Raw genomic sequence first — 20,938 nt, 5'->3', positions numbered from 1 at the left:
AAATGATTTAGTTTCTTTTCATGACTACAAATGGTAAGATGAAAACAGCTGTATTGGGTGAAAAATTAGAAATGGTAATAAAAATAACCTGAACAAGACCTGAATTCATTACTTTTGAAACAGTTGCCTAAGGAATGTACAAGTAGTCTTTGAAGTTTCTAATTAACATGACAAAAAGTTGAAAGCTATCAGCTTGGTTACTGCAGGACTTATTTTTCTTGTTACTCAAACAAAATAACCCCACCAGATTAAGAGATGAACATAAGGTCCACAGGTTCAAACCAGCCCTGCATCTACTTCAATGTTCCCCAGCTCAGAAAAATCACATTAAGCAAATTCAACTTGATGAGTGTTTTGGTTCTTCAATGAATACAAAAACATTTGTATTCTCTACTCCTGAATTATGCTATAAATTGTTCCCTAAGTAGGTCACCAAAACGATTTCTGAATGTTTCAAGACAGATAATTTCAATATGAAGTAACAAAACCAGAGCCTTGGCTGTCAGGGCAATGACAGATCTCCATCAAACCCACTGTTGTCAAAAAAGTAAGGGGAGTGCTCTTTTTAACTTGGCATCTGCTATCATGATTCAACTCTTTGCAGAGAAATATACTATTACTCCATATGGCAGCTTCCCTGATTGTAAAAGGGCAGCCAACTTCTATGGCAATGAGAGATGTAGCAAATTAGCAACCAAGTCTGGCACTGAGCAGTGCTCCACTGTCTCGATATAAGGTAGCTGGAGGTTTCCTCACTTGTTTTCTCTTTGCTTTGTTCTAGCAGAAGATGCTACAAGAAACAAACTTCTCTGATTCCTTCAGAGATTTAATAACCTAAATCCTTCCTGATCAAAGGAAGCAGCAACTTAAAAACATCTGCTTGAGGGAGCCTGCAGTGTTATGGAGGCAAATCAGGATCATCACCTCCAGGACACTTCCAGATTTCCTTCAGAGCAGCAGGTAGGGTTTTACCACAGCTGACTCACATGCAACAACGCAACCACATCCTTGTGACCTGGATGCAGAGGGAATTCAGCTTTTCCAGAAGCTGGGAGGGCCCCTCTGTGGAAGATGAGCACATGTACTTGGTTCCCTGTCCACATGCTCCCGGGATCGCACGGCTGAGCTTGGAGCTGGAGTGGAGGATTGCTCCTTTGAGCACCAGAGAAGCTATTTCAAGCTTTTTGCCCAAAGACTCATCAATAAGTCATAAGCCTCGGAACAGAAGTCAAAAGAAGGGAAAAAAAACCCCAGTTGGTCAGGAGGAATAAATAGGAACTTCCGTTGCATTCTCTTAGTCTAAAAACAGAACAAGCCGCTTCAAAATATTCCCCTCTCTGAGCTGCTACACTACAGGAACCCAGCCTAGTTCCACCTGAGGACTTGAAGTGAGTGGGAGAGACTACAATGCTTTGGGATACAGGGAAAATCATCCTGGGGGACCCAGCTACACAGAGCAGAAGCAGGAGCCCTTTGCTAGTTGCCTCTTCTATGGAAGAACAGCCTCATTAATGAAACACCAGCTGCTGACATCCCTTCTCTGCCTTTCCTGGAACACTTCTTGTGGTTTTTACACATTTTGTGTGTATTAAATCACTCAGCAGTCACCATCTCTTGGGCAATTCCTTTCAATGCCTCAGTTCTTGCTGACAGCTCTTGCTGCCTGCTCCACCACAGGCCCACACTGCCTCTGTTCAGACCAGCTCGAGTTCATAAACCCAACAAAACTTCAAGCCCAGCTTGCAGAAAAATGTTCCTGAAGGAGGCAAAGACCTTAATCTACATGGATGCAAGCAGGTTGGGGTGTTTGAAAAGGCAAACTCACAAAATTCAACACGTCTTTGCTTCAGTCCTCCTGGAAGACACTAGAAAAAGGAAGTTTTGGCCAGACTCATGGCCCATTTCCATGAGGTCTACCCTAGCACATGGTATGTTGTTACCAGAGCCTCACCACACTGTGTTGAGCCAAATGAATTGGGCTGAGCACTTGCTGATCTCCCCCCTGCCCCAAATGAGACAATCCTTACCTGAAGGTTGTTCAGAGGCTCCATTTTCATGACTGGTCCCAGAGTGTTGAGGGGCAGGGAGACATCAATACTTTGGTTTGGCATCAGAGGTGTGTGAATGGCCAACGGGGTGCTCGGGATGACCCCAAAGCTGGGCAAGAGAAAAAGAGAGGTGATGAGAGCAGCACTGCATCCCCAATATCTCCTCCTCCCCTTTTGCCAAGCACAAGCTGGCTCATCCTCCCACCAACTCCTGAGCTGCCTCTGCTGTTGCTCCAGGGAAGGAACATAGCAAAGCAGGACAAAGAAACTCAACCTGGTTGGTCTCCTGACAACATAAACCATGCTGCCCAGGGGACCAGGGAACTCTTCCATCACCCAGAGGGCAGCAGCCTGCCCAGCACAGTGTCACCTGGACTCAGACACTCGTGGGTTCTCCCTTACAGAGCTGCAGAGCACTAGAAGTAGATTCTATCACACACTGCATGGCTGCTGTATCTTTGGGAGCCATGGAAGAAGGAACTGGAGCCAACAGAGAACAAATCCATAGCCAAGGAGGAGTACATGGTTTGTAACAGAGCACTGCAGAACAAATGAATCAACACAGCCAGCTGTCTGGTCCCGAGTGGCAGTGTCTGCCTCTGCTGCTTGGTTTGAGGCTTCTCCAGCTGGGAGTTTATATCACCATAGCAAAGCAAATGTTTCCTTACCCCTTCAGTCCAAGAGGCATTTAATTCCATAGACACCTCTACTTAAGTGTGGCAAAGAGGCAAAGCAGCTAACATTTAACAGAACACTTCTGGCTGATGAACCAGCATCTTTTCACAAGCAGATGGAAGTTCAGATGCATGAGAGAGTTTCCACTTTTGACTGCCTTTCTCTTAAGTGCAATTCACATTAGCTCAAAGGTGACAAGAGCACTTACAGGAACAAAGATGTCTATGTATGTATTGTTATTTTATGCACTAAAAAACTGATCCCAGAAACCAGGAGATGCCCCAGTCTTTGTTCTCTATAGTTTTCTGAGAATAAGAATATTCTCAGCAAGGGTTTAGTTATGATTTGCCTTCTGCTGTTATTTCACCTTGGGGAACATAAGCCCTAGTGTTTTCCCTTTTAGACTCAGAGGGAAAAGAAAGTTGCATTTTGCTACTAAATGGCTGTGGAATTACAGCACACTAGAGTTCTAGATTTCTTTTATTATTTTTTTAAATGCTTTATCCCATTACTGCAGTGATTGTGATTAGTAGCAGTAGGAGAGGCTGAAAAGAATAGAAACTTCACAATCACAAATCTTAGTATTTAAACCTAAGGAGATGGCTCACTGCAGCTCTTTCCAATGCATGAGCCACAGTGTAAAGCAGTGACAGGAGAACAGTATTTGTGGAAAAGTAGTAGTAGATTGTACATGGAGTGCACGCTGACATGCTGCAAATGAGAAACTGCTGTTTTCCTGTACAGTACTTAAACTCCTTACACCCTTGAGAAGTACCATGTAGGTGTGGCTAGAACACTGCTTGATATATGAGGAAAAATAGCAAAAACACTTTTTTTTTTTTTCAGTCCACTTTGCATGAAACATTTGCATATAGCAGCTTAGCAAAACTCTCCAGAAAATACAGCAGTCCAGGGAGAACATTTACTAAGACTTACTTAGCATAATCTCTTTTGCAAGTAAATACTATTCGTCCCTGGAAATCCCAAATTTGCAAGGCTAACAGTGATATTTAAAGAAATGGTTTCAGTGGATCTTCAGTATAGAGAACTCTTTTCCAGTGAAGAAATATTGAGAAATATGAGGGACATTTTGGTCACAAGATACTCTTTACAGTCTTGGTTCTTGTTTAAATTACCACACAGCAAATGACACATTAAACTCTCTGACCCACCAGGGTATTTGTGCTGCCATGTTATGTCTTTCAGCTGAGATGGGGTTTTGAGAATGATCTGTATGCTCTAAACATTCAGGTGGCTGCTTTTTCTGACAAAGTTCTTGTACTGCCAGCTACAGGGAAAACATGTGCTAGAGACACTTACCTGCAATTTCTTCATTGACAAATAGCTTTATTAATGAGACCTGTACCTCCAGACAGTCTGAGGGGCAGCACAGCAATTAAGTCAGGAGGTAGAGGCATTACAGATTGATACTTGTGCAGCTCAAATGCTTGCCTGTTTACACTCTGGCTTTCCTCAGGGCACTTACTGGCTATGAAACCACTAACCTGCTTAACAACTCATGAAGCTGCTTCAAAACTCTGCAGAGATTAAATGGGGCAGATGTTGTTTCAGAGCTAGGAGAACAACAGGACTGTCTGCTGCCTGTTTCCTCACAGATTTATCAGTCTGTATTTTCAGCCCTTCACACAGCTCTGGTGTGAGGTAGAGTTCAGGCTGTATCACCCAGCTGTTTCCAGGTACTTCATATAAAACCAGTGTAGACATAGGAGCATGCAATTTTTTTATTATAGTGGATGAACTGCATTGATTTCTTACCTGTTCTTATTGAACTGAATGGCAAAATCAGTCATGTGCTGCAAAGCCTTATTGGTAAAGTTCATCTCCATGTAGATGTGCCCCTGCCTGTGACTGAAGGTGCCAGAGATCTCCAATCCTTTAGCTTTCACTGCAGGCAACCAAACCTTGAACACAAGAGATGTCATTCAGCAGGAATTCAGCCTGGCCTAAAAATACAGCCAAGCACAGTTTTCCAAACAACAGGCAAGTCCTGCTGGGTTGGGGAATCCAGCTACATTGGCACACTAAGCCCACAAATGCTAGAGAAAACTACAGGCAAGATATGACATGGGGTGCTGGAAGGATCAAGCTCACCAATAAGAAGCTTGCTGCTCCTAATCCAAGTTTGTTAACAGCTCTCACATAAGAATTCAAATAAACTATAACATCAGTGTGCACAGGAAACAGTGAAATCTTGTGTCTGCCACACTAATGTGTAACTTACCAAGTCTGCTGGTGGACAGGCTTCTCCAAGGATGTGTTGGGCTATTAGAGGCAGGACAATACTAAAGTTTGAACCAAATAAAATCACAGGGCTGATACTAATAGCTGTCTGGATTCTGAATTCCCCAATCATATTTGTGGGGAAAATCCACAAGCAGCTAAGGACCAAAAGCTGCTCTGCATTACCCAGGTTTCATAGGATGACCTTGGTTTATTTATCCATTGACTAAGAAGAGTGCTAATGTTTGTTTATTCCCTTTCAGGCATGAAAGGCTGCACAGAACCATATTCTGCATCTCACAAACCCTTCAGACCAAGTCAGTGCATCTGCCACCTCCATCACTACTGGAGCACTTGTCTGCATTACACTGCAGCACGCTCAGCCCCTTCAGATGATTTTATCTTCACTGTTACACTGGATTCCTCCAAACAAAATCTTCCATCAAGTTGGAGCAAAATGTCTATCATGCATTCAGTTTCCTGGGGAAACTTGCTAAGTAGGTCTCCAGGAAAGCAAAATTCTCATTAACTTATATAGGCAATTCTTTGGAATCAATACTGTTACAGGCAAAATGAGGGAACTCCCAAACCCCACAAGGTCTGTAACTAACAACTAACATGGTCCCCAACACATTATTACTCTGTCTGTCAAAATCCCAGGGCATCCCTAATGGGAGACCAGCAATAAGGAGGAGAAGTGAGCCATCTCAGACTTGTTGTAGGGAAGGCAACAGCCTGAGGATGTTTTTTCCTTACGTACAGACTTGGGAGCCACATATCCTCCAGGAGCCATCCCTATACTGGAGGAGAGCTCAAAGAGATCGTTGAGTCCACCGCTCACCACTGCTGGGGTGGGTGAAGGGGCAAAGGTGGCTGGCACAGCAGAGGGAATGTAGGTCTGCCCCACCTGGAAGGGTGAGAAAGAACAGGAGCCAATGAACATCACATATCAAGAAAGCCACTTATTAAATAAAGGATGAATTTGAGCAATATCCTAAATATTGTAAAGCCGTTTGCAGCTTCCCTGCTGAATTATCAATAGTGCTAAATAATGCATTGAATTCCAAAGCTCTTGGCAACTAATCCTTACACTTGGCTGTCACCTCAACCAGGCAATAGCTTTCACATCAGTTTTTATAGCACCAGTTATCTATTCCCACTGTAGAGGAATCTTTCTTTTCATAAAGACAATATGCTTTGTGGATCTACCCTGCATAAACCCAGAGGGGGAATAAAAAAAAAAAAAAAAAGCTTCAAATCTTCCCCCAACTACAACAGTCTTGAGGAATCTGCAAGATTTTGCATATCCAGAGATAGCAAGGGAGTCATGTCCGTATTGCAGACTCTCACCCAAAGCCAGATCTCTGCATTCTTGGCACCACAGTCCAAAAAGTTTGCTATATGAAGCAGAACTAGTTGCCTCTGCCTGCCAGGGGACAACCTTTCTGCAAGAAGGGCAATACTTCCCTCTCAGGACTTCAAATGAGGGCACCAAACCTGGGATATTAACCTTTAGGTTCCTGGCTCCAGGTGGGACAGTCACCCTCAAGTTAGGCACCCAAATCCATGACTTTGAGCAGGAAGAATTCCATGCTTGAGAACAGGATCAGCCCAGAAAGAGGCAGGATGACTAAGGCAGGAGATAGGAAATACTGGTGACTGGCCCAGCTGCAATGTGGTGCTTCAACCCTTTGGAGAGGGAGGACTGGTGGCCTCCCAGAACACTGCCTGGGGGGTTTCTGTTGGCCCAAGAAGGCAGAGACCTGGCTTTGTAGGTGTGATGTCTACAGTGTAAGGGATCTCCCACGTCCTGGTGGGAACTGCCTGGGGGATACAGGGATACTGCACCACCAGCTCTCCTCTGCCCTCATGCTGAAGGTGGAAAGGAATGCCAGATTCACAGGGAAAGAAGGAGAGAGAATGACTGCAGTGACAACAAGGGTCTCTGATAAGCTCTCAGCTCCAGAACTGAGTATGCATTCCTTGCTGTATTACTGGCTCCCCAGTCCTGGCAGTAGGGACTAGAGCTTTCACCAGGAGACTGCTTTTGGTTGTGGGTTGGAAGTACCCTCCCAACTGCCCACCACATCTCCAAATCATCTTGCAGCCTTTCCCCATGCTTTTCTGGAAGAAGCTGGTATGCATTTAAGCCAAGGGTGCTTTGTAAGCTGCCTGAAAGCCTCCCATGTCCTGGGCAAGTGCTCTAAGCACTAGGAGCCTCACAAAACACAGGCACAGAGAAGTCTGGTGGCAGGCAGAGTTCAGCACTGACCACATACAGTACAAAAGCTCAGAGCATTGGATCCTGATTGTCCAGGAAAAATCTTATGTGGCATTTGGAAGGAGAAAAGCACCGAGTTCAGACAAGCCTGTGGTGACACTGGGTTAGGATTACAACAGAACAGGCTTTGTGAGTAGAGAAGTAAGCATCCTTAGCCTTTCAGATGCCAAAGCAGTTGCACGAGGACTGGGGTACTGCCAGTGTTAATGCTAAAAGCTCAGAAAGAAGAGCTAAGCAGGTAAGAGTCAACAGCTCTGGTCCTTGCTGCTCTCAGGAAAGCCCAGGTGACATCTGGGCTCAAAGCAACATAGGTGGGAACGTGTGTGATTCAGCTGCAGTTGCCCATTCTAAAGCATCTTCCAGCAGGTAACAGGGGAGGGTGAATTTAAAAACCCTGAGCTTTGAGCAGCTTTTTAAAAGTGGGGTAAAAAATGGAATGGCACTTACTGCCGGGCTCCCTCCAATGCCCCCGCCAAGGTCACTGCCAAGCTGAAAGAGAGAAGGAGAGAGAGGAGAGAGAGACAGAGTTCATTTCAGCCAAGTGTCAGATGGCCAGAGCAGAGCTCAGGGGACCGCACTGCCGCGAGCACCTCTCGCTTGCTGCGTACAGGACAGACAGAAATGCAACGATGGGAAAGCACAAGGAACAAAGGGGCTTTTTATTTTTGCTGTTGTGTGAGCAGAGCTAGTTGGAAAACCTACCTCTTCCCCCCCAACACCTTCTGCAGACAGGTGTTTTGCAGGTGAATAAGAAGAGAAACTCATCCCCCTGTCACCCGTGCCACAAACTCGGCTCAGTTCTTCACGTTTCATGCATCAGTGCTTTCCCTTCAAGTGGCTGCCAGCAGTCCTGAGCAGCTCCACAAAACCCAGTGGGGTAAGTGTGAAATGGAATAAAAATAAAGCTGACAGGAAGCTCACTTCCTGAAAGCTTCAGTTTTCTAGGGAACAGCCACTAACTGCGGGCAAACACAATGCATCTTGGCTACGTTCCTCTGACATGCGGCTCCTTGCAGTTACAAGGAAGAAAGAGAAGGGGAGATGTGGGGCTGTTTCACCAGCTCAGAGGTGGGCTTTGGCTTCTCTTTGAAGATGCTCCCCTCCTCCAGACTGGAAAAGAAAACCAGCTTCATGATCTAATGGACCACTCAAGTAGTAATGAGACCTAATGGGTTCACTAGGATACTTCCTGCCAAGCTACCCAGCTACAGTTTGAAGCAACTGAAACAGCCACCAGGTAACACCAGCAGAACCCTCCATAAACCCTAAATCCTCCTTTTACAAAGCATCCAGACCACTGTCTCTTTTATTTAAGCCCATTTTTTTTAAACATCCACACCATTCTACACACTTGAGAGAATTCAGTGATCAGGAAAGACTCCAAAGCTGGCTACAAGTGCTGTTTGCAAGGACAGCCTCACTCCTTTGAATATTTATAAAGCACTTGACAGATGACTGATAATCAGGAGGAAACAAGCATGGATCCATAGCACTTATTCATTACAGAGATGTCTCCAGGCTTGTATGTGTCCTAAGCTTTTGTTCAGAACACCAGGGCAGTTTTTTGCATAGTGCAGGTTGTTTGTTTTCATCACATCCAGACGAGGATGATGCCCTGACAACATGCACAAAGGATGAAGCAAGTGCAGGGGCAAGGTAGGAGCCAGCCCCATGGGGAAAAGGCTGGACTGGCAGGACCAGCCTAACACAGCTCACTTCATAGATGGCTTTGCTCTTCCACTTGATTAAGGTTTGGGTGGATTGTTTGCTTTTAAAAAGTACTTGACACACTGGGTCAAAAAAGGCTCTGGATGTTGTTCAAATATATGCTGAGACACTGAAAAAAATTAAATAAAATAAATGCACTGTATAGTTAAATCAGAAACTTCCAGGACTGCCTGTGCTTTGAGCCAAGGTGGCTCCAACCTTTTCCCTCTGCACAGAAGATTTGGAAATTCAATTTTGTTCTCTGCCCCACTAGGCTGTTTCCTGGGAGACCTCATGGCAAATGTATTTTACATTGGTCAAGAGATGTCATAAAGCTTCATACTTCTTTCCCTCAGAGCAAAGATGAAAAGGATAAAATGTCTTGAGAAGAGCAAAGTTGCAAGACAGTGACTTACTAGCCTCCAGAAAAAACTGTAAAATGAGACAAATCCCTGCACCATTCTGTTCTCCCTCTCTATCCTCTGGCATCTCACCCTCCCCTAGTCCCTGCAGAAGCCATCTGATGCAATATTAGATACTGTAAGGAAGTGTTAGAGAAGTACAACTCACACTATTTGCCTTTTGTTAAAAAGCCTTAAGAGCTTTTTGCCTGTGTGAGACTCATTGTATCCTTCCTTGAGGTCACAAGAGAAATTCACAGGACATCCCTCATCTTCTGCAACAGCCACCTCTTTCCACAGCAACCCACGGCAGTGCAGGCTGCAGGTCCAGGTTTCCTTGGCTTATTTAAGAGATATGAGTGAGCAGTCTCAAAGTCAAAAGAAGGATCAGTCAGACCAAAGGAAGCCAGCCAGAGGGTGCAAATCCAATTAATATTGAGCTTATAAAATAGGACTTATTACACTGTCAAGTCTCCTCCACTAAAACAGCCTGGCAGAGCAGAGTTCTATCTCCAGACTGCTCTTGAAGCCAAGGCATGTTTTAGATTAATATATCAGATCATTTATATCTTGTTACTGAGGCTCACTGAGGAGTAATAAATCCCACTATTACACCTCATCCCTATTCATAGTTTTGCATGCAGATGAACTTCACACTTTATGCTGACAGACAGTGAAGTCCAGAGGAAAAGAAAAATAGGTGAAGAATCCAGTTCATTTCATATATTACTGTATGCATGGAGGATTTCTCATACTGTTGTCTGAGGCAGCAGAAAGACTGGTTTGTCAAGCAGTAAGCATTTTACAAAGGGTATTATGGAAATGACTGAATAATTCTGCATAATCAAGCCAGATGTTAACTAGTCTACCATTTCCTACTACACTCATCACAAGAGGCTGCAGGTGAGGAATCCAACCTTGCAGAAACCCGTACACTGTTATCTGCATGCACTTGCTGTGAGGGAGGGAAGGAGTGACATATTGGGGTTCCTCAAGCTATCCATAAGTCTTCCATTTTTCCTAGCTGTCAGGCCTTGAGGGAAAAGTAGAATTTGGATTTATTGCTTGTCTTGAGTCAAGACTCCATCTCTCACCCCCCTACAAGGCAAAGAAAAAAAAAAACCTCATTGGATCAGAGAAGTTACCAGCAGCTTCCTTAGATTTCTAGACTGCACCCAGCATCTCTGCTTTGGGGTAGAAAAGCTCTGTAGCTCTTTCCAATGCCAAGAAGCTCTGACCTGCTCCTCCTGAGACCCTGGAGACCCCATTGGAGGGGTCTGCAGCCAGCAGCCTGACTCAGCTCCCATGGGATCAGGTGCTGCAGATATACACTAAAGCTGCAGAGCAAGCTTCAAGGAGCTGGCAGCTTCACCAGGTCCCTGCAGGCAGAGCTGGCTCCACCTGTACAGTGAAAAAAGTGGCAACCTATCTACTTCAATGGAAATTAAAGGGGGAAGAGTTCATAAAGAACCAACTGGTCCCACACCAGGGGTACAGAAGTCCCCTTCTCAGTTTTTCTTGCCTGCCACCTTCCCATAGCACCAACCCTTTCCCCATCCAGAAACTACAGGCCTGGCTTACCCAGTCCTCCTGCAAGATGCCCAAGCCCTAACTTGATTCCAAATTCCAAATTGATGGAAGGGATGGTTACAATGACGTGTGAGAGGAAAAGGGAACAAGGAAGACAGAGGAACAGGAACCAGTTACCCACGGAGTGTCCTCTCCCATCTGGAGTGACAGGCAGAGTGCAGAAGGAAAGCAGCAGATTATTAGTCAGACATGAGGCACTGCAGAACCAATTCCCCAGGGCTGGCAGCTCCAGTTAACCCTCTCCAGTCATCTGAGGGGCAGGAAGACAATCCTGTTGGAAGGGCTGTGTGAACCTGCCTGGCCTGGGAACTGGCAACAGCCCCATGGAAAAGAGCAGGTTAATACAAACACCAGCCTTACCCTGGCTGAAACACTCAGTATGCAGGTGGGGAGGACAAGGGCTGCTATGGGGGCTCAGGATGGTCAAGGGGAACTTCAGGCTGTGAATTCCTGATCCTGAGCTCCCAGTTGGCAGGCTTGCCACTTGCTGAAGAGGACAAAGCCTCTGCCCAGGATGAAGAGCTTCAGGAGCTGAAGAGAGGATGAACAGGGAGCCTTTGGCCACCAAACACACAAAGTTCTTCAAACAGGACTTTTCTTTATTCCTTCCAGTCCCAAGCAGCCACATAATTTTAAAGGAGAGGCTGAGCTTTCCCCTGTACCTCCCAAAACAGCACCAGCACCTCTTTCCAACCTGCATTGGCGTCTTTACTTTGTGTCACTTGGCTCGGGTGGCATTGCAGTTGCTCTGCAGTTGAAGAGCATTTGCCCTGTGATTTCAGCTCTGTGCAAGCAGTTACACTGACTTATGAAGTGCAGCAGTGCCCAAGTTACTGCATTAGGAGGGTTTATTTGCATCTTAACAGCAGCTTGTAATGAAGTGACTCTGCCCAAGTGTTCATGTGATCCAGAGGGGTTACAATCACTTCTGCAAAATGACGTGAGGGCTTTGGAGCTCCAAAAATTAAAAGGGAGGGTGGAGCCAGGGATAGAAGCTGCAACAACCACTGCTCAGCCTCCCACTCCTTTGCCTTGTGTCCATGGGCATGGCTTTCAGAGCAGCTCCATTCCATGGAGCTATAATTTACCCACTAACAAGAGACAGTTGCTGTCTCCTCCCTCCCTCACACCCCAAACCAAAGAATTTGGTTACTGAACATGTGCTCAGCAACACAGCAGCAAGGAACACAAGGCACTTACTGACCAAGAATCAGGCAATGGGGCTGACTGAAATGCTGAGAGCAGAGATGCTTGCAGAGCTCATCCTGGTACAGACATCTGAACTGCAGGACACATCATGCAAGGTCTGCATCTTCTGACCTCCTCCAGATACCTCGGGGCAGACTCTGCTGGGTCTCACACACAGGGATTTTCAGCCCCTCATTTGCTGCTGATTTGATGTGTCTGCTCTCCTGCTGCCAAGCCAGGCTTGCAGAAGAGAAGAGCTACAATCCAAACCAAGGACACGTGTACCAAACAAAGGTGGTGGAGGGCAGGTCATGCTGCCAATACCATGGCCACCAGTTTCAGTAGCACTTACTGCTAATGCTTTGCCATGCTGAATGATTGCTGTCAGCAAGCAAGTGCTGAGCATTTTTATTTCTAAAGTGTAAAAAAGCAGCTCTGGAAAGCTCTAGCAGTCCTATAACTGCTACAGCAACAACAGCCTTAAATTAGATGTGAGTAACCCACCAAAGGAGCTCCTTTTCCATATCAGCACTGCTCCAGCAATAGACACATGGCCTCTGTCACAGATCCTAATGGATGTCCTTTGTAGTTCATCAAACCTGAGCAGTTGAGATGGATGGAGATGCTCAGCTCCTTGGCAGAGGCTGGAGGAGCACCCTCAGGAGGATGCTGGGGCTGACCTAGCACAGCCACTCTCACAGAAAAAGGTAAATGAAGCAACCATTACCAGGCTGGCACTTCTTGCCCAAGACACCCTGCAGGAGAGGGTGAGCTCAGCTTCCAGCTCTCCATCACACTGCAGGGTGAGGACAGTGGTGGGACACAGTCCTCAACCATACAGAAGAGATCCCTGGGTCAGACCCCAGCTCCATATAACCCAGCTTGATTACACAGATGAGCACAGCTTCACCTGGCCCAGCCCAGGTATTCCAGACAAACCTGGCTATCTGGTGTTTATCAAACAGCTTCACAATTCAGACCATCAATCAGTCTGAGCAGCTGCCAGCCCTGAATCAAGAATATTCTTGTAGCTGAACAGTATTAAATAAAATCCATGCACAGCAGCCAACCCAAACCTGTCCATTCCTACAGATTTACTTGCTCTGCCCCTGGGATGAAAGCAGCCTCCTTGGCTGCTGGACAGAGTTCCTGCTCCTCTTAACCACACCAGCTCCCCTGCAACACAGAGCTCTCCCTCCCAATGGATTTGCAGAGCAAACAGACACAGAAAAAGGTTTAAAGGCAAATTGACCCTGGCTCATTCCAGCATGGATGGACATCCTACAAAGCACTGCCACAACAGGAGTTGGAGGGCTGCCTATAATCCACAGGAAGTTTAGCCACTCAGAGCTGGCTTCAAGGGCACAAAGCATCAAACTCCAGCTCTCAGCACTCAAAACTCTGCATCCACAACCTGCTGGCCAAGCCAGTTTTGCTTCTGCATCAGTGCCTCCTATCATTGCTTTAACATTCTGAAGCTGGACATCTCAAACAGCTTTGTAACACTGGGCTTGGTCACCATTCTACAGAAAAGAAAGCAAAGCCAAGAAGATCTGCCCAGGGTGGCAAACAGGGGCAACATTCCAGAGCAGATGCAGTGCTGGCTGTGTTCACTAAAGAACAGCCCACTGAGCTGTATAATCAGTTTGATTATAAGCAAAACCTATCTCATTCTTGTACTAAAGGGCTTTTTCTCTTTTTTTTTTTCCTTTTTTAATTGCTAGCACATGCTTGGCACCTGTGCATGCACAATATCCATGTTACATTTCATACCAATTACAGGACTCACTCTGGAGATAAAATAAGAGTTATTCACTTAAGGAATTAATCTATCAAGCAGCTGGAGTCTCACTGGCCCTGGTGATAAATATCTGGCAAAGCTGAGAAAAATTAAAATAAACAATGTTAAATCTGGTCTTTATCCAGTTTTACACCATCTATTGAAATGCCTGAAGTTAAGAAGCCCAAGGTTTTAAGAAATGGAAATGTAGAATGACATTTGCCATGGAAGTTAATGATTCTCTTGATCTTCCTAGGTTCCTCCTGTTGGGATTTACCCTGCAAGAGCTCCCCTCTGAAGACAGACACTCCCTCCAAAAAAAAAAAAAAAAAAAAAGGCATTATCAAATACACAAGAGCTGCAGCACTTACTATCTGAGGGGATCAAGGCATGACACTGAATCAATGTGACAAAGTGGCTGAGGTCCTAGGGGCAGCCTCTTCCAAACCTTCAGCTGCTTTTGAGACACTCACAGTACTGACACACTCACACCAAACTCAAGCACATCCCAAACCATTTTTTTCCACTGTAGGAGAGAGGCTTATTTAGGCTTTTTTAGATACCAAAAAGGCACTTGAAAAACAGAAGTGGGGCTTGAGGTTGCTCTGCTCTGACAAAAGAACAACTTGCATCTCTGCTCAGGTTGAGAGAGGACACCAGTGGCACGATGCAGAGAACATGCCACATGTGAGTATCTCCTGTTCCCCTGCCTCCTCTCAGGTAACCTGAGATCCAAAAGGGATCAGCAAGTGCTGAGAAGAAAACAGGGATCAGCAGCTGACGTTGTACAAACTCCAACACCAGAAACCTTAAAAAAGTTACATTAGATAAAGCCCTAGTGGGAAAATACAGTCTTTCCCTAGAACCAACCCTAACCATGCTTGGTTGCTCTTCTCTTACTTGGACTCTTAAGTCAGCAGGAAGGGTGGGAAAAGAAAGAACAAACCTGCATACACCCAGAAGGCAGCTGCCTTGATGTTCACAACCAAAGAGAGTCCCTCTCTTGTAACATAAGGGTCCAAAGTGAAGTAAACTCTGGTTTGAGGATGAGAGAGGCATTTCTCACACCACTCCATCCTTCATGCAAGGGTATGGAAGCCTCAGTCTTCCTGACAAAGCAGGGAAAGAAAATGCATTTTAAAAAACCAAAATGAACTGCAGGACTAATGGAGAGGGAAAGCTGAAAGCAGAACAAATCAGGCAGCAATATAACAAAGAAAGTCTGTGGAAAAGTATCTGGAAGAGGAAGGAATTGTGATACCAACAGCCAGGATGCTTATGGATACACTGATAGGCACAACCTTGATAAGGACAAAGGAAGAAGATCTTATTTCAATAAATAACTGCCTGCATGAGCAGCCCTAGTGACCACCATCCCTGGCTCCTGGCTATTTTTCATCCCTGGTGAAAGAGCTCAGTCCTTCTTCATCAAGGAGGCACTTTGGGACACATCTCACCTCCTCACCACAGAGAAACCAGGCAGTTTCAGACTGGTTTTGGCACTGCATCAATGGTGGCTTAATATTAACCTAAGATCCAAACACCACACAGCCAAGAGACACTGCCAAGCAATTTAGCTAATACCAGGTTAGGGTTAACTCAGCTTGCTACTTGTTAAACACATCCCCAGAACAATAAACAGAGAGAATCACATTCACTCACACATTAATTAGGCTTATTAGGGGAGGAAAAAACCAGAAATACAGATTTACCAGGAAAAGCTTCACTTCTGCACGCAGGGATCAGAAGATAGGACATTTGATGCAAGAGTACTCAAACAGAGAGCACTCCAAGGTAAAGAAAAAAAGAAACACCATTCAGACTTTTTTGGTTTTGCCCCATTGAGTAACTGAGATGGTGCTGGCAGCCTGAGGCACAGCTACTCTCTGTCCAGACACTTAGATCACACTCCATGACCCCATTAATTTACTTAAGGCTTGAGAAAAGTCTTAAGTAAAAGCCCAGTATCATGTCAATTAACAGCTCTGCTGCCAAAGCAGGTCACTAAATTAAGCTCATTAAAGCCATCTGTTAAAGAAATCTTTTCCCCAAACCAAGTTCTAGGCCTGCTGTGTCTGTTTATTTCTCTTTGACACAAATGAGAAACAAAAGGTTACTAGAAGTGGCCTGGAAGACACTTTAGCCAGAGGGATTTAACTCCTAACCATTTGGAGCCCCCATGGACAACACCATTTTCTCCAATGTCTCAACATGATTCAAAATCCCAGTTTCTCAGGGGCAGGTCCAGCAACACAAGGCAAAGGCTGCAAAAATCACTGCTCTGGGCTCCCAGCAACTCCAACTGAAACTGCTTCCCTGATCCCCTGTCTCCCCAGTGGAAAAGCTGGGGATAAATAAGCAAAAAAAAAGCTTGATAAATAAGCAAACTGCTGTTCAGATGGCACAGAGACTAAAGCACATCTGACCTCCATGAACATCAATGCCATTAGATGTGTTTCCAGTTCATTAGCTCACGAAGCACTGGAGATGGAAATGTGATTAATGTCTGCCTTTAGTAAGACAGTGGCTTAAAAAAAAAATAAATATATCTTTGACAACTAAGGATTTGTTGCACTTGGGTTCCTCCAGCTGCCTCCTACCTCTGTTATTCAGAGCTTGACTCAGAACTGAAAGAGCACCTAAACTAACACACAGATAACCCAGCCCTGCTCACTATGAACCAAATCTCAAACCAAAGCAAGACAATTTGAGTGCAGGGCTGAAGAACACCCAGCTGCCTTCACTGGGGCAAATACACCCAGACTGCTTCTTACCCCCTGTGGGGAAGTCACCAGGCTGTGAGGGATCTGTGTGCTCTGCTCCATTCCATGAGAACAATCTCCCAGGCCAACAACCAGATTCAGCACTTCTCTTTGCCTGGCTGTCACCAGTTTAAGACCACAACACCCACTCCACTGCTGTGGTCTCCTTGCTAAGTGGTTCTCTCCCTGCAGCTCATGCTCAGCTCACACCCCAGAGTAGATGCAATGTGTGATTACTCATATTGTGGAGCCTGACCCTGTTAGTAGTGGAATACCTCCTCCTGAGCAGCTGCAGCATGAGGAGGACTTGACCTAACTGCAATTAAAATGTCACTGATATTAAACCATGACACACTCTGAATAAACAAATGGGATGGCACAGGGCTACAACCTTAAGCCCTGAGAGTTTTGCACTGAAATTCAATAGGGTTAGGAACCTAATGGAACAAACAGTCTCTTGAAAGGGAGCCAAAATGAGTTACAAAGCAGTGGGACACTTTTACATGCTTCAAACAATTTTTTGGTTTTCTTCTATAAACAGAGAAAGCATTGAACAATTTTATCTGCTGATCATGGGGATTCTACAGCCCGCAGCATCATTTGTTTAGAGCAGCAAAAACCTGCTGGAAGTTGGAACAATAGCACTGGTTAAATCCTCTTGGAGTTTTAGGACTCAGAACAGGGAGCTCAGGGATCCAAGCATTGCAAGCAGAAATGATCAGTGATGTGCAGAGATAAGCACAGCTCCAATTACTTTGCATCAGCTGAAGCTAAAGAGGATGTTGCTTACCAAGCTGTCCAGCCCTCCTCCCAGAAGGTCCACAGCACCCATCTGCATGGTGGTCACCTGGGGAACATTCACTGGTGGCCCCAGATCCAGGCTGAGAAGGTCACCCAGAAGGTCACCCTGCAAGGGGATGACCTGTGTCTGCTCCAGGTTTGTGGTGGCTGTTGTGCCCACGGGACTGTCACCTGCATCAATGCTATGGGGGACAGAAGCAAGAGAGAAACATCAGTGATCTCCAGTCTCCAGCTTCAGATTCCCAGAAGCCAGTTAAAAGCTTGTCCTAGCAGCTGGTTCTGTCACATCCAAGGGAGCAGGTTATGGCAAGTGGTTCTTCAACACATCCTTTGAGCAGAAAGATGGGGATGTAACCTGTATTGTGCATTGTCTGCATCTCAAAAAAGGAAATCTTTAAGGACAAAATCCACCCCCTCCCAAAATAGGAAGCCCTAAGTACTACATGCTCTACAGCACTGCCATTAATTATTTCCCAGCTCAGAAGAAACCTGTGGTGATTATGTGTAGCTCACCAGGCCTGGAAAACATGAAAAAAATCCTGATTTCCTCAGAGACCTAACACTCCTATAACCCTGGAGCCTTTGCTCTGACCAGTGGTAAACTCAACCATTCCCCACAAATCTGGATCAATCACTTTCTACTGACCAGCACCAAGCTCCACAACTCTTTGCCAATTAAAGACCTCAATCCAAAATTGATGCCTTCCTTCTACCAAAAGTTTCCTTTTCAGAGTTAGCAGGCTTGCTAATTGCTACTTTAGAAATGTTCATTATACAGCTTCCAAAATTTCTCATTATACACAGTCTGGCTACCTTTTAGATTGCCACTGAATTTTACAAGAAGGGGAATAAAAAAAAAAAGCAAGATTGATTGTAGCTCCTGGAGATCTCATTACAATGAATTTATTCTTTAAACCAGAGACACCAATATTTTAGGTAACTAAAAATCTATTTTGTGTTGCCAGCAGTAACTGACAAAATTATCTCCAGCTCACATTACTGCAGATGGAAGAAACTGCACACAGATGCCACAGAAATTAGGGCCCTGACAAGGTGTTTAACACTGGGGCTCTTTTCTGAGGACTGCAGCTCCTGTTTGAGCAGCCACCACCCTCTTCCTTATCCTCATTCAGTTACTGAAGGAAAGCTTTAGAGACAGAGTGCAAGGTGCTCCCAACTTCAGTGCCAAGAGGAAAAGATGCAGCAGAAGGACTGCAGAATGAATTAGTTACCAGGCAGCATCAGAAAAGGTTGAAAGCATCTTTGCATTGAAAGCTTTAGACCCCACTAGTACTGATATTATTTGTCCTTTCTGCTTCTGCCTTCAGTGAGAAGACTGAGCATGCTGAACAGCTAACAAAAACATTTTTGAAGAGCAAGTGGTTACTGTGATCCACTCCCACCCCCAACCTGAGGATGGGGAAGAACAGACTGTATGAGCAGAGGCACATCACAAGTGCACACACTTGGTTCCTTCCCAGCACACAATCCCTTTAACACTACACCTCTTCAACACTTACTCATCCTTCTGATGGAGATAAAGCAATCCTTCAAGGTCTTGTATAACTACAGTTGCCCCTAAAACCCAACAAAAAATTAGGGAAGGACAAAGCTAAGCCTTTTGTTTCCTGTAGTGAATGGGCCTCTTGAAAGACTTGTATGAAAATGACTTTGAATTGTCTTTGACAGAAAAAAATAATAATAAAGAATATGTAGGTCAATAAAGGGAGAAAAAGACTTGATATAAGCTTTCTCCCATATATTCTTGGGCAGTGGCCAGCAGCTGGGTTTGCCCATGGGAGTTGATGTGACCCTCCTAAGAGTTCAACCTCCAACAGTTCCCAGATGTTGGTATCACAAGGGATGCACAGCCTAAAAAAGAATCCAAATTTTCCTGCAGCCACCTGTGTGGGAATGGGGACTACTGCCAGAATCTCCTCTCCCAGGAGCCCTGTCAACAGCTCCCAAAATTTCCCAGCTGCATTACAGCTGAGCAGGGGTGGTGGGAGCCACCACACGAGGAAACACACCCAAGCAATAAGATTCCTCCCCACCTTTAGGATGCATCTGCAACTCTGACACTTGGGCTCACTGAAGAGGCAGGAACATCTCAGCATCTGTGAGCTGTTCAATGGGTCTCCCCAGCTGAGAGCTGAAAGGAACCTGCCCTACCCTGCTTTGAATGAAAATGGAATGAATCAAAATGCAATGTAGTGTCTTCTGCCAACCAGCACTAACAGCTCCTAGCTTTACACCCAGAAAAGCACCACTCAACTACCTACTTGTACCCAGCTACCTACTCAAGGCTTGCTTAGCCAGATTCACTGAGCTTCCACTTCTATCTCAGTGCAATCTGAAGAAAACCTGACTGTCTGGCAGGTGGGTCAGCCATGAGAATGGTAATTACCAAAGTACAGAAGTCATGAAGTTGACTCCAAATAGCCAGGTGAGGAGGTTTGCACTGGACACCCTTAACTTGCCTTAAATGTGCACATTTTCATCTATCTTTTCATGCACATTCAGCACCAGAAAGAGGCAAACCCATTTTTAGTAATCAGTAAAATGATACTGGATGCACAAATTCAGGCTCCTCGCAATCATACTCCTGCAGAGCTGCTCCCTATAATCCTCAAGGCTGAAAATGGCAATTTGGAATGCTGTGATATGGCACAAGGAAGCCCTGGCATCAGCTTGCAAGGTTTAATCTTGCTAACAGGAAAGCAGAAAAACACAATAAAGGGGCCTCTTTATGAGGAGACCTGAAACAAAAGTGTACAGGAAGGCTTGGGACACAGATGACCAAAGCCACCCTAACCCCAAGGCTTGGGGCACATCTTTGACTAGAGGAGGTAGCTAAGGATTGCAGGCACTGCTTTTCTTGTCCTACAGGTAGATTTGTGCTTGCTGGTCCTGGGTCAACAAATCCAGGCTTAATCTGCCAGGCAGAGAGAAAACAACTCTGCTTCCCAATGCTAGGCATTATAAAAATAGCTTTAGTTGCTAAGAATAGCAGAGAAGTGGTGTCAGAAAACAGAGAAGGTGCAGCATCACACACTGATTTATCAGTGCAACAGCAAAAAATAGCAATCCAATGTCACTTAAGGAATACTGGGAGGCAAGTCTGGATTCTCTCTTCCCTGCTGTGAAGCACACTTACATCTGTAATTAATCCCCTTAGTGCAAATGGCACTGCTTACCTGACTGGGGAACCATGGAAGAGGCTCAGCAGCAACACTGCCACAGCCCAGGACTGCCCTGTACTGCCTCCTCCTGCAGAGCTAACCCACTTCCAGGACTGGAATCACAGGGAAGCATTAAAGTTCCCAAGACTGAGCCAAAACATCTCATTCCCCACCTGCCCCAAAGGTCAGAGGGAACCCTATCAGTCGAACCATCTTCTAAGTGACAGGGTTAGATGGCTTTTACACTCCCCCTACTTTATAGGCACCAAATGAGAAAGGAAG

At 45.4% G+C, this 20,938-nt stretch overlaps 1 protein-coding gene across 2 annotated transcripts in view; it reads right to left on the bottom strand.

Moving 5' to 3' along the window:
* AP2B1 (adaptor related protein complex 2 subunit beta 1) overlaps window positions 1–20,938 on the bottom strand; it is a 74,648-nt gene that overhangs the window by 18,024 nt on the left and 35,686 nt on the right. Inside the window, exons 14-18 of one of the 2 annotated variants that reach the window (XM_030462643.1) lie at window positions 17,464–17,656; window positions 7,693–7,734; window positions 5,725–5,871; window positions 4,500–4,645; window positions 2,028–2,157 (exon numbers count right to left, since the gene is read on the bottom strand). In XM_030462643.1, the coding sequence (XP_030318503.1) occupies window positions 2,028–2,157; window positions 4,500–4,645; window positions 5,725–5,871; window positions 7,693–7,734; window positions 17,464–17,656 (658 nt within the window). The remainder of the gene's footprint in view (window positions 1–2,027; window positions 2,158–4,499; window positions 4,646–5,724; window positions 5,872–7,692; window positions 7,735–17,463; window positions 17,657–20,938) is intronic. The other variant, XM_030462644.1, reaches the window with a different exon arrangement.

Source organism: Calypte anna, chromosome 19 (assembly GCF_003957555.1).
Source record: "Calypte anna isolate BGI_N300 chromosome 19, bCalAnn1_v1.p, whole genome shotgun sequence".
Lineage (NCBI taxonomy): Eukaryota > Metazoa > Chordata > Aves > Apodiformes > Trochilidae > Calypte > Calypte anna.
Note: the sequence above shows the minus strand (reverse complement) of the source record. Positions and strands in the feature narration are given on the sequence as shown.